This window comes from Neodiprion virginianus, chromosome 5 (genome assembly GCF_021901495.1).
Source record: "Neodiprion virginianus isolate iyNeoVirg1 chromosome 5, iyNeoVirg1.1, whole genome shotgun sequence".
NCBI classification, from domain to species: Eukaryota; Metazoa; Arthropoda; class Insecta; order Hymenoptera; family Diprionidae; genus Neodiprion; species Neodiprion virginianus.
In genome coordinates this window covers 25486418-25497337 of record NC_060881.1, presented here as the reverse complement: position 1 = coordinate 25497337, position 10920 = coordinate 25486418, and the positions used below count along the sequence as shown (strand labels likewise).

Genomic DNA, 10920 nt, shown 5'->3' with positions numbered 1-10920 from the left:
GGCTAGTCTTTATGGAAAACCAAATCTTCTGGAGCAAAATCAGAAGTCTTATACAATATCACATATTAATTCTTAATGCCAAGCACTTTGTCCATCTAGCGTTTAATGGTATTTGCCATAGGAGTTGAAGAAGGTCAGAATGTCATGTTAACTATTATCAGTAAATTAGAGGTCATCTGAAACCGTTCGATTTTCCATCAATTAGTATATGATTTTAAAGTAAATAAGAACCTAAAAAATTGGAAATTAAGAAAACTTGTAGTAAAACTAACGCAACTAACATGAAACCTGTTACCAGCCATATATATTATTTCATATCTATTACCATTATTTTACTTAGAGTTTTGTGTAGATAAAGTGAATGAAGAAATTGTTTTCCATCAGAACTAGGACTGATTGTCTTGTTTTGTTTCAGAAACACGAATGACCCCCTTCAAATGCAATCATATGTTATGGTTCAGCAAGGAGAAAATTCAATGTGGGCCCCAGCGCCTAGGGTTGAAATGCACAGTAATGCAACAAAAATTGCTGCAGATAGTAAACTGACAATTTCAAAATACCCAAACAGCACAGCAGAGAGCAACAAATCAACATACGAAAATACCAACGGCACTGCAAAAATAGCAAAGACCATGGTGGAAAAAGAGATACCAACTGAAGTTTCGATCGCTCCTACTTGCGAAACCTGTTGCAAAACATTCGCTAGTAAACGTAAGCTCACTGTGCATATTAAATATGTACATTCATCATTGCGTCCCTTTGTCTGCGAAATTTGTTCCTTGGCATTCAAAATGAAAAACGCACTTAAGAAGCATATGCAAATAATACACGAGGGATCCTACAAATTAATCCCATGCCAAGTCTGTGGATACAAAGCCAAAGATAAGTCGCGTCTCAAAGATCATTACGTAAGACGCCACCCATCAATCTATGCGACTTCCTGTTATATTTGTGGTATGCAGTTGAAATTCAAGAGAGACCTGACTACTCACATTAATCAGATTCACTGTGGTCCTGTGGTATGCGAAAAGTGTGGTGACGTTCTTCCAAATTACAGATCGCTATGCAATCATAAAAAAACACATCATGTAGGTAACTCCAGGAGAAATAGAAATTTTAAATATGGAATTTGCTCCAAGGGTTTTGCCTCCCAGAAATCAGTTGATGCTCATAGGCTCAAACAGCATAACAATGGCGAGAGCTGTTACTGTGATCATTGCAGTAAATCATTTACAGGAAAATATTCACTGGCCCATCATATTCACAATGTACACAGGGAAGACAGACCGTATTTGTGCCCTGTATGCAGTAAGACATTTAAAATGCACAGTCTGCTACAGCTTCACCTTTTTACACATACCAATGTGAAGCCTTACCGGTGTGATATTTGTGGCTCGACATATACTCAACGCGGCTCCATGATGCTGCACAGGCGTAAGCATCCTGGTGAACTGCCTCCCGTCCCGCCGATAAAGCTTGATTTTCTATTAAAAAGTATCCAACCTAAGATTAAGGAACTCGCAAAGATTCAGGGCAGCATGAATGATAGCAGCAGCATTGGCCACTAGATTCATTAAACTTGGAGAAGTTACACAGCTGAGCAGAAAGATGACATTTTTCTGCTTGCCAACGAACAAGCTATACCGTCTTGCAAAAAAGCATTACTTAAGAAAAAACTCTGAAACCTATTCTATGGATTCTTGTATAATGGAACAAGCAGGTCAATTATCCGTAGGAATTCTTTACTGCCAGGAAACCCCAGCAATGGGTAGGTATTAAATGCTGATAAGACTGACCATCTCAACATTACCAAGAGTCATTTCATATAAAATGACGCAGAGAGGTCGCTACTTTTCAGCTTTATTATATATTTCAAGTGATATACTCATGTAACGCACTATTCTTACTTAAAAATATGTACATTATAATTTCTTCAAAGATAATTGTAAAAATGTTGTATGTTTATGGGATTTCTTCATCTCCAAATAAATCTTCCGTGGCTAATAGTACTTTTTCATTACATGTTGTGTGGTATTATTCTTAAGTAATGTGTTACCATATCATTTACTAATGAATATTAAGGAATTCACGCTATCTTTGATTTTCATATCTGATACCCTGAAATTTGAAATGTGAGGTTGATTTTAGACGGAGATAAACCTTGCATATAGTGTTTATTGATTGTCACTGTACAAGAGATTAATAATAATAATAGTTTTCTGGTTAAACAGAATCTGCTGATCAGTTGAGCACAAAGAAAGAATTATTGTAGTACGTAGTATCGATTACAAATATTCACCGAATATCATAGATATTTGATGTATGAACGTCATGCATGGTTTGCTATTAGTGATTATTATGTTTGTTGTGTTTGTCCAGTGTAATTGACAAGTTTATAATTTTTTAGGTACAATCCACTTGACCCTCTCGGCCCATCTTTTTTGACAGTGCGGCTAGGTGAAGACTATTTTCTAATTCCAAAGTCTCTAAGCGTGTTTATGATGAAAGAGCCAAATCCGGGAGATGACGCAGGGTCGAATGGTGATATTAAAAACGAAGAGACACATGTCAAAATGGACGAAGACGACTTAGATGATACACCTCTGGTTTGCAGGAAAAAACCCAACGAAGAGAAGGTCCAACAGAAACGGTTGAAATTGAAAAAATCCTTCAGCTGTGAAATTTGTTACACATCATTCGACAGTAAAAGTAAATTAACCAGCCATATGTTTAAGCATAGTAATTCTCGGCCACACAAATGCACTGTATGCTTCAAAGGATTTAAGACTAGCGCTTACCTAGCCCGCCATATGGAGATACATGACGAGTCATCTAAGTTGCACTCCTGTAATTTGTGCGAATTTAAGGCTCGCACAAAACCCTATCTGAAGATTCATTATATCAGGAAGCATACGGAGGATTATAACTTTAACTGTGAACAGTGCGGAAAGATGTTCAAAGTACAGTCCGACTACACGACACATATGAAGGACCATGATACTGAATCTTGTTGTGTATGTGACATATGCGGAACATCTTATCCTAGCAAAAGTTCATTATACTTTCATAAGCATTACAAGCACAAGACTAGAGTCAAAGAGTTTGAGTGTACGACATGTCGAAAACGTTTTAAGACTCAGAAGAATTTGGAAAACCACTCAGAACTCCATAAAATGAAATACGTATGTGAGCAGTGTGGAATGGAATTTAAATTTAAATACGGCTTGACAAAACATCTCAGAACTCATTCCGGAGAAAAGTCGTATTTGTGTGCCATTTGCGGTAAAACGTTTGGCTGTTTGAGCTCGCAAAAGATCCATCTCCTGACTCACGTTGGAGAACGACCTTATGTATGTGACTTGTGTGGTCAGAGTTTTACGCAACGGTCCCCAATGATGCTGCACCGAAAAAAGCATCCTGGATCACATCCACCTCCTCCACCTATTAAAATAACGAACTTGTTGCACGGAGTCCAAGATAAGATCATTGTCAACAAGAGTACCAAATAATATTATGTCCAAGCCGCATAACACAGGTGTGCTTGATGAAATTTCAACTAATCAGTTGACAGACACTTTTTTTCGACTCTGAATGCTGATGATATTTAATCATTTAAATATACCATATGTAGCTTCTTTCTAGTTATCAATTAATGAATAAGATATGCTATTTCATCTTGAAACAGCATTAAGGTGATTTCAAAATTTCAAAGTTTTATCCCCAGTTTTTACCCTTTCAAAGGTGACTTAATTTTTTTATACTATTCTAAACCAGACCAGACCAGGTACGGATTATAACTGGGTTTTATGGAAATATTGACACGATTATAATTTTTAGGTTGAACCGACTCCGGACACTTGATCTGTCTTTTCTGAGACTGCATCTCACTTCAAAATCCTGGGTACGACACAACAGAAACAATAACTGGGAAAGATGAAGATGATGCCATGCCAATGTTACCAGGATTTCAAGCCACCCTCATAACAAAGTTCAGCGTCAAGGCTAAGTGTTGTTATCATGATTGATACAGATGAACCGTAGAGTCAATATCAATCGTGACGTGTGCAGCCCTACGTGTAGGCATTGAAATAATGGATTTAGGTTATGACAGTCTATGTGATCGCCAATATTGAACTCGAATACCACTGAGACGGACAGATTGTGATGTTCCAGAACATTTGAAGTAAATAAAGAAGTGGAAAAACGTGGACGAAACGTCAGATGAGGGTGAACACAAAAGAGTGAAAATCGAAGTGAGGATAGAGGCAAAAATGAGCAAGATGGTGAAATTATTTTAGAATATAGAAAACAAATTACAAATTTGCAGCTAATACATAATTATACGCAGAATTTAACAATCTGCAGTAAGTTCGAATTGCATGATTTACAACAAAAAACCACGAGATCTCAAAATCACCAGATGGCAACATGGGCCTGCACAAAATAAAATATGGACAGCATGGTGTAGTGTTTAAAAATTTACTGAAACATGACAAGATTTATTTTAGAATAAATTGCTGTTGCAATTTTGCAAAACTAAATTTGTTTTATTTGCAGAAAATATTATTATTCTGTAGCATGTGTCACCTTATTGGAGACTGTATCAAATAGTAGAAAAAGAATTTCATGACGACTTTTCCGATTTGTTACTCCATGAGAAATAACCGACCACTAATTTTTCTCTGTCTTTGACAAAGATAGCCAATATACGTTTAAATGTTCAGGATAAAATAATTTTAAACAGAGGTAAAATAAGCAATTATTGAATAGCCATAAGTTTCCGTACATCCTCAAAATAGCAAATCAGTGTATAAACAAATAAAGACCAGGCCTATCTAACTTGTTAATACATCGTCGATAATATCCAAATAAGAAAAATGAATTTTCTTTGAATTTTTGATTGCATTTTTCGAGACCGCTATATTTTAAATATAGCCTTTTAAAGCAGACTCCGCAAGTAATCGTTACCTAGCTCTCAATATTCTTGGCATAAGGTGGGAGGGTTTCTATTCTTGATAAATTAAGTATTCACACAGTACAGTTACCCTCTTCATTTGTGTAAAAGAGTGTTAAAAGTTTATTGATTTTCTCAGAATAGTAATTTCACTGATGCCTAGTTCTAGGGTGCTACTCATTTTTTTTGCTCTCTTGAAAGCATAGAAGCTAATTGTAAGCCAGAAGAGATAGCTATAACTGCAATATATCCAATTGTTCAATGGCTGAAGACAACTTTTTGAATATGAGAAGTCAAATGCCAAAAGATTCTTCCATGTGTGTTATATTCCACAAGGTTTAAAACATGTATATTAGTTGCCTTTGCCATATGACTCTCTCCGTTTCCAAACCTTATACATTCTTATAGTTTTCTAAGTTTTAGAGTCAAATAATATCTGTCCTCATTTTTTCATCAAGATATTATTGTATTCCATCAGTCAAAGAGCTTATACTGTTGTGTGATAAAAAAGTTTTGACAACTTTATCTCGAATGAAAACGTGTAATGTATTAAAATATATTTGTTCGTATGCATATTCTTACGTACACTCGTCTAGAAAAATTATACAGCGGATTTAATAAAGCTATTTGCTATTAGCAGTATCGTTTAAATTACTATTCAGTGATTATGTTTCATTGACACGCACTAATTCTGATATTCCGATTAATTTTCAGACCCAAGCTGCAAAACAGTCATGATGAAAGTATGGCGTGAAAGGCGCTGTATGATACGCTTTTGACAATATATGTTCGGTTACCAGAAAGAAAGAGAAAATCGATCGATATGAAAAGAAGAGGCCCAAAAGCGAATGTCAAACATATTGTAGAAACGAAGTGATGAAACACAAGAAGAAATAAAAAGTCACTTGCGATATCTGCAAAATCACTTTCAATGTAAAAGGACCAGGATATAAACACATGCTTCAAGCACAGCAATTTGAGTGTGTTTCAGCGTGACATTTGTTTGAGTAAAGTTCAAACATAAAAATAACACGGAACTAATTAAAGTCCATGGAGAAGCTCCAATATGCGGATGCCAAAGTTGCTATTTCGCAACTCTTCACTTCTCCTATTTGTAGGTATGCGAAACTTCCTTGATGAAACTTCCACTACTATTACATTCTCAACTATTATTTCTATAAGAATCTACTAGTTAGTTTCAACTTAACATAATCAGTAACTGGGTATAGATTAGTACACCGTGATAACAGGATCAGTAGATGTAAGTTGATAAATGAGGGAAACATATGTATTTAAGGTTTTTCTGTGATGTGCACAATATAGAGTACAGCTTTATCAATAAAATATTGCTTAAGTATGATGAATCTTTGCATACGTATCAGTATAATAAATAAGTTATTTTTCAGGTGCTCTTCATAAGAAAATATACAAGTTATTTTCATTATGTTTGCGAAAATTGGGACCTAAAAATCAGAATAATAGCTGATAATGAAAAAAAAAATGCATCTAATAACACACAATGATGATCCTTATGTTTGCGACATATGTAGCTTGATACTGCTAAACTTGATGACTCTCTATCTGCATAAAAATTACAAGGACTAGGTGAAAGATGGAAAGTTTTAGTGTTCGATATGGCAAACAAAAAAACTATAGAGGCGAAAGAATTTACATAGTCATGTAATGCAGCACAGCCTCAAGTATATGTGTGAAGAATGCGGGCTAGACTTGACTCGTAAAACGATTTTGCGAAAGCACATGAAAACACATGAAAACACAACCAAGAAAGAAACCATACCTCTGTCACATATGTGGAAAAGGCTTTACAAATGGTACAGGCAGGAAGGGTCATGTCCTAAACCATTGTGGGTTGCGACGCTACATGTGTACTGTTTGTGGATTAAACTTTACCCAACGTCCTGCTCTCTCAGTAAACGGCGAGAAAAAACATCGCCATGTAATGTATGCTTCTCCATCTGTGTCCGTAAGCAATATCATAGAAAACATCACCTGGTCCAGTAAAGAAATGAATAGTAGTCAATAATCCAGAGAAGATTGTCAAAGAGCCATTCTCGATTAGCACTTAGTAGGAACAGATTTTTACTGTCAAATTTGATATTATTAAAACTGAATTTTTAGTCAAATCACAGACAGGGCTTTGCTTGATTAATGGTGAGATTGACAAAGTTGGTACTGTCTGATATTATTTGCATAGACCTTACATGAAAACTTAATTCAGATCAAATATTTATTATCATCATATATTTGTTGAATACCATGTTGTTATGCTAATTGTATATAATTTAAGGAGGACAAATCATGTTTTGTACATATCTAAGAAATTCTTTTTCATTGTCGAGTAAATTACGTTTCGTTATATATTTTTTAAATTAGATTTCTCACTATCGCATGCGGACATGTATGTTGATTCACAAGAAAAAATTTACACTTTGTACTCGAAATTTTCCCAGTCCTCGACTCTTCAAACATAAATAAATATTGATTATTAATAAAGTGATATCGTGCGTAAGTATTCGTCTTATCATTAAAACCTTGCACAAGTCGTGGACAATTCGTAAAAATGTTCTTATTATTTAGCTATAAGTTGAATTTAAATTAATTCTAATCTCATTATTTGCAGCTCCTGTGATGTCACAGGATTGTTTGTATAGAAGTAAAGGAGAATTTCATGTGTCACTGACTATTATATACTTTTGTCGACTGTAAAATATTACCCTCAGGTTGTGATATTTGTAAACCTCAATTTAAAATGACTGTTATGTTTATTTCCAGGTCTGACAGTTCCACAAAATCTGACTGCAGTTATGTGAACAAGACACATCGTGCACGCGCGGAAATGAAAAGTCCAAGGACAATCCTTGCTAATATGCAGAACAGTATGAGATTGAAATTGGGTGGACAATCGGGAAGAGTACTGGAAATGAGTCGACCATCAGAAATTTCTTTTCATAAGGATGAAGAAGTCAGCGGTGAAAAGTGTTCATCAGAAACTTTATTGGCAATAAAAGAAGAGGTGGTGATTGACGATGACACAGCCAACGTCACGAATGAAACCAATAATAAAAATCAGGTGGGGAATCGCAAACAAGGATTAAAGTACAGCTGCGACCTCTGCAATGTTTCATACAAGTTTAAGAGAACGTATAGTAAACATATGAGGAAACACAGCGAGTTACGACCTTTTAAGTGTAAAGTGTGCGGAAAAAAATTCAAATACAAATCCGGTTTGAAAAAGCACGTAAGAGATCAACACGACGATACCGCACCTTTATATTCTTGTAAGATATGCGAATTCTCAACTAAACACTATCCTTACTTGCAAGTACACTTTACACGAAAACATACCGACGATTACAAATACAAATGTAGCTCTTGCAAGAAACAATTTAAAGTGGAAACTGACTATAAGGTTCATATGGCAGATCATGAGACTGGATTGTTTGTATGTGATTTTTGCGGGTTGACATACTCGAACAAGAGTTCTCTCTATTATCACAGAAACTACAAGCACACAAACAAACTGAAGTCATTCGAGTGCAAAGTTTGTAACAAGAAGCTTCAAAGCGAAAAGAATCTAAAAATTCATCTTAAGCAACACGAGGAAACGTTTGTCTGTGAGGAATGCGGAATGAAGTTTGCTCGAAAGCATGGCCTTACAAAACATCGTCGCGTACACACCAAGGAAAAGTTACACGGCTGTCCTGTCTGTGGCAAAGCCTTCGCTTGTACGGCCACACAGAGAGTACATTTTTTAACGCATGCTGGCCTGCGACCCTATGTATGCAATGTTTGTGGTTCAAAGTTCACGCAGAGATCTTCGTTGATGCTCCACTGGAAAAGAAAACACCCTGACGCTATTGACCCTCCCCCGCCAGTCATCCTGAACAACATATTGAAGACAATAAAGCTAAATGCCGAATAGAATCTAAGATATATCAAATATTTGTGCATATTATACATACAGGACCAATCGTAGAGAGAGTAACTTATTAATCAGATAACCGAAGTGAAAAGTTTCCAATTATTTACTCGAACAGTTGGGTATACAAGATTTTCAAAGAGCTACATGTTTTTCCTCAATTCTTCATTTTTTCAATACTTTGTAGATATTTTCTTGATATTTATAATCCGTCTATTGAACATGTTATATTTTGAATGAACTGCATAGGGAATACTATGCAAGAATACCTGTATCATATAATAATGTATCCTCGAGAATATATCACTGATCTTATTACAATTGAGAAATAAAATATAATTCAATTGAAGCAATTTTATTCCTTGGCAAATGTGCATACTGGAAAAACGCAATTATTTCATTAATGTACATTTCTACATACACATGGATGTAACAGTAGTTGCTTTAACTTGTATCACGTATTGCTGTATTTGTTAGGATTATTAGTTGTGGAACTTTTCAATTTTATTGATGTTTGTTGTTCATGTTCTAGGAAATCGCATAACCATATTAGGAAGGCAGTCAAAGAATGGCTGGCAAGCGAAGAAACAAACGGTGAATATCAGCAACAATTACTTAAGAACAGCCAGTCAAATTGTGAACACATGCTAACGGATTGTCATCGCATCATGCCAAGTAAAAACACGTTGGAATCAAGTGGAATTTTACAAAAAGTTCCCATGAGAAGAGGGATAAAAATGAGAAGAACCTTTAAGCGAAGAAGACTCGCCTCGATTAAAGATTCCAATGAGATTGAAGGTCCAACATTGAGATCCTGCAATGTTTCCACAGAAGAGGATGCTGCGGGACTTCTGTCTCGAGTGAAAGATGAAACAAATGTGACTAATTCAAAGTTGTCTATCAAGAATAGTAACAAATCATATTCTGAAGATATAAAGCCAAGAGGCGTGTTTTACAAAAAATTAACAGACGGTAATTATACTTGTGATATATGCCACTCGACGTTTGAACAAAAAAGCAAAATCATGCGACACATAACAAGTAAACATAGCTTTCACAGGCCGTTTAAATGCTCAATTTGTTCGAAGGCTTTCAAGTACAAGTGTGACTTGAAGGCGCATAAGTTGATCCATGAAACAATTGACTCTAGCATGTTACACAGGTGCGATAAGTGCGATTATGGTACAAAGACAAAAAATAACCTGAAGTCGCACTACATCAGAAAACACACCGATGATTACAAATTCTCATGTGAACACTGTGGGAAAAGATTCAAAATGGAGTGGGATCTGAAGTTTCACGTCGGTACACATGGCAGCTCGCAGCATATGTGTGACATATGTGGACGATTTTATACAAGTAGCTACTCTCTGTACAAGCACAGGAAAGTTGCTCATCTTAATGACTATAAGTATCAATGCAGCGTTTGTAACAAGAGACTTTTGACTCAGGAGAATCTCGACAATCACATGCTGCAGCACAGTCAGACGTACACTTGCAAGGAATGCGCAAAAGTATTTGCCTCGAAACGGTACCTTTCTACTCATATGACGACTCACACTGGCGTTAAGCCTTATCCCTGCCACGTGTGCGAGAAAAACTTTCGTACCTCGCACATGAGGAATACGCATTTACTTACGCACTCAGCTGAACGCCCCCACATATGTGATCTTTGTGGTCAGGCATTCAAGAGAAGATATTACATGATTGAACACCGTCGGAAGCATCCCGACGCTCACCTTTCGTCTCCACCTGTACCACTGGGTAGTATAAGAGGAAATCTCGGAAATATTGCACCCGAATCCTCGGCTTAGTAGATGGCGACACACGTCTACATTTCTCCAATCGCAATAAGACTGCAGGAATAATTTTATCGTTCATTTCTTGTTATACAGACATATAATATGTAATGTACTGTATAATAAATATAACTGGGCTGATATACGTAATGTAAGTCTCTTTGTTTCCGTTCGGATTACAGTGAATGAGGTTTGTAGCTTTGAAAAATACTTTGCATTGAAAGTCA

The 10920-nt window shown here is 36.0% G+C and overlaps 4 protein-coding genes across 4 annotated transcripts; all 4 read left to right on the top strand.

Annotated features, from left to right (window-relative positions):
- Positions 1 to 121: 121 nt before the first annotated feature.
- LOC124304386 (zinc finger protein 37 homolog) lies at positions 122 to 9251 on the top strand. Its single transcript, XM_046762519.1, has 2 exons — positions 122 to 133; positions 7748 to 9251. The coding sequence occupies exon 2, from the start codon at positions 7812 to 7814 to the stop codon at positions 8895 to 8897; it is 1086 nt and encodes a 361-aa protein (XP_046618475.1). The 5' UTR covers positions 122 to 133; positions 7748 to 7811; the 3' UTR covers positions 8898 to 9251.
- LOC124305616 (zinc finger protein 32-like) lies at positions 453 to 1574 on the top strand. The gene has a single exon (XM_046765196.1). It carries the CDS (start codon positions 453 to 455, stop codon positions 1566 to 1568), a length of 1116 nt encoding a protein of 371 aa, XP_046621152.1. The 3' UTR covers positions 1569 to 1574.
- LOC124304388 (zinc finger protein 25-like) lies at positions 1636 to 6565 on the top strand. Its single transcript, XM_046762522.1, has 5 exons — positions 1636 to 1768; positions 2408 to 3535; positions 3838 to 4746; positions 5669 to 6072; positions 6361 to 6565. Exon 2 carries the CDS (start codon positions 2499 to 2501, stop codon positions 3507 to 3509), a length of 1011 nt encoding a protein of 336 aa, XP_046618478.1. The 5' UTR covers positions 1636 to 1768; positions 2408 to 2498; the 3' UTR covers positions 3510 to 3535; positions 3838 to 4746; positions 5669 to 6072; positions 6361 to 6565.
- A 380-nt stretch (positions 9252 to 9631) lies between the features above and the next one.
- Positions 9632 to 10708, top strand: LOC124305615 (zinc finger protein 626-like). The gene has a single exon (XM_046765194.1). The coding sequence runs from the start codon at positions 9632 to 9634 to the stop codon at positions 10706 to 10708; it is 1077 nt and encodes a 358-aa protein (XP_046621150.1).
- Positions 10709 to 10920: the final 212 nt, after the last annotated feature.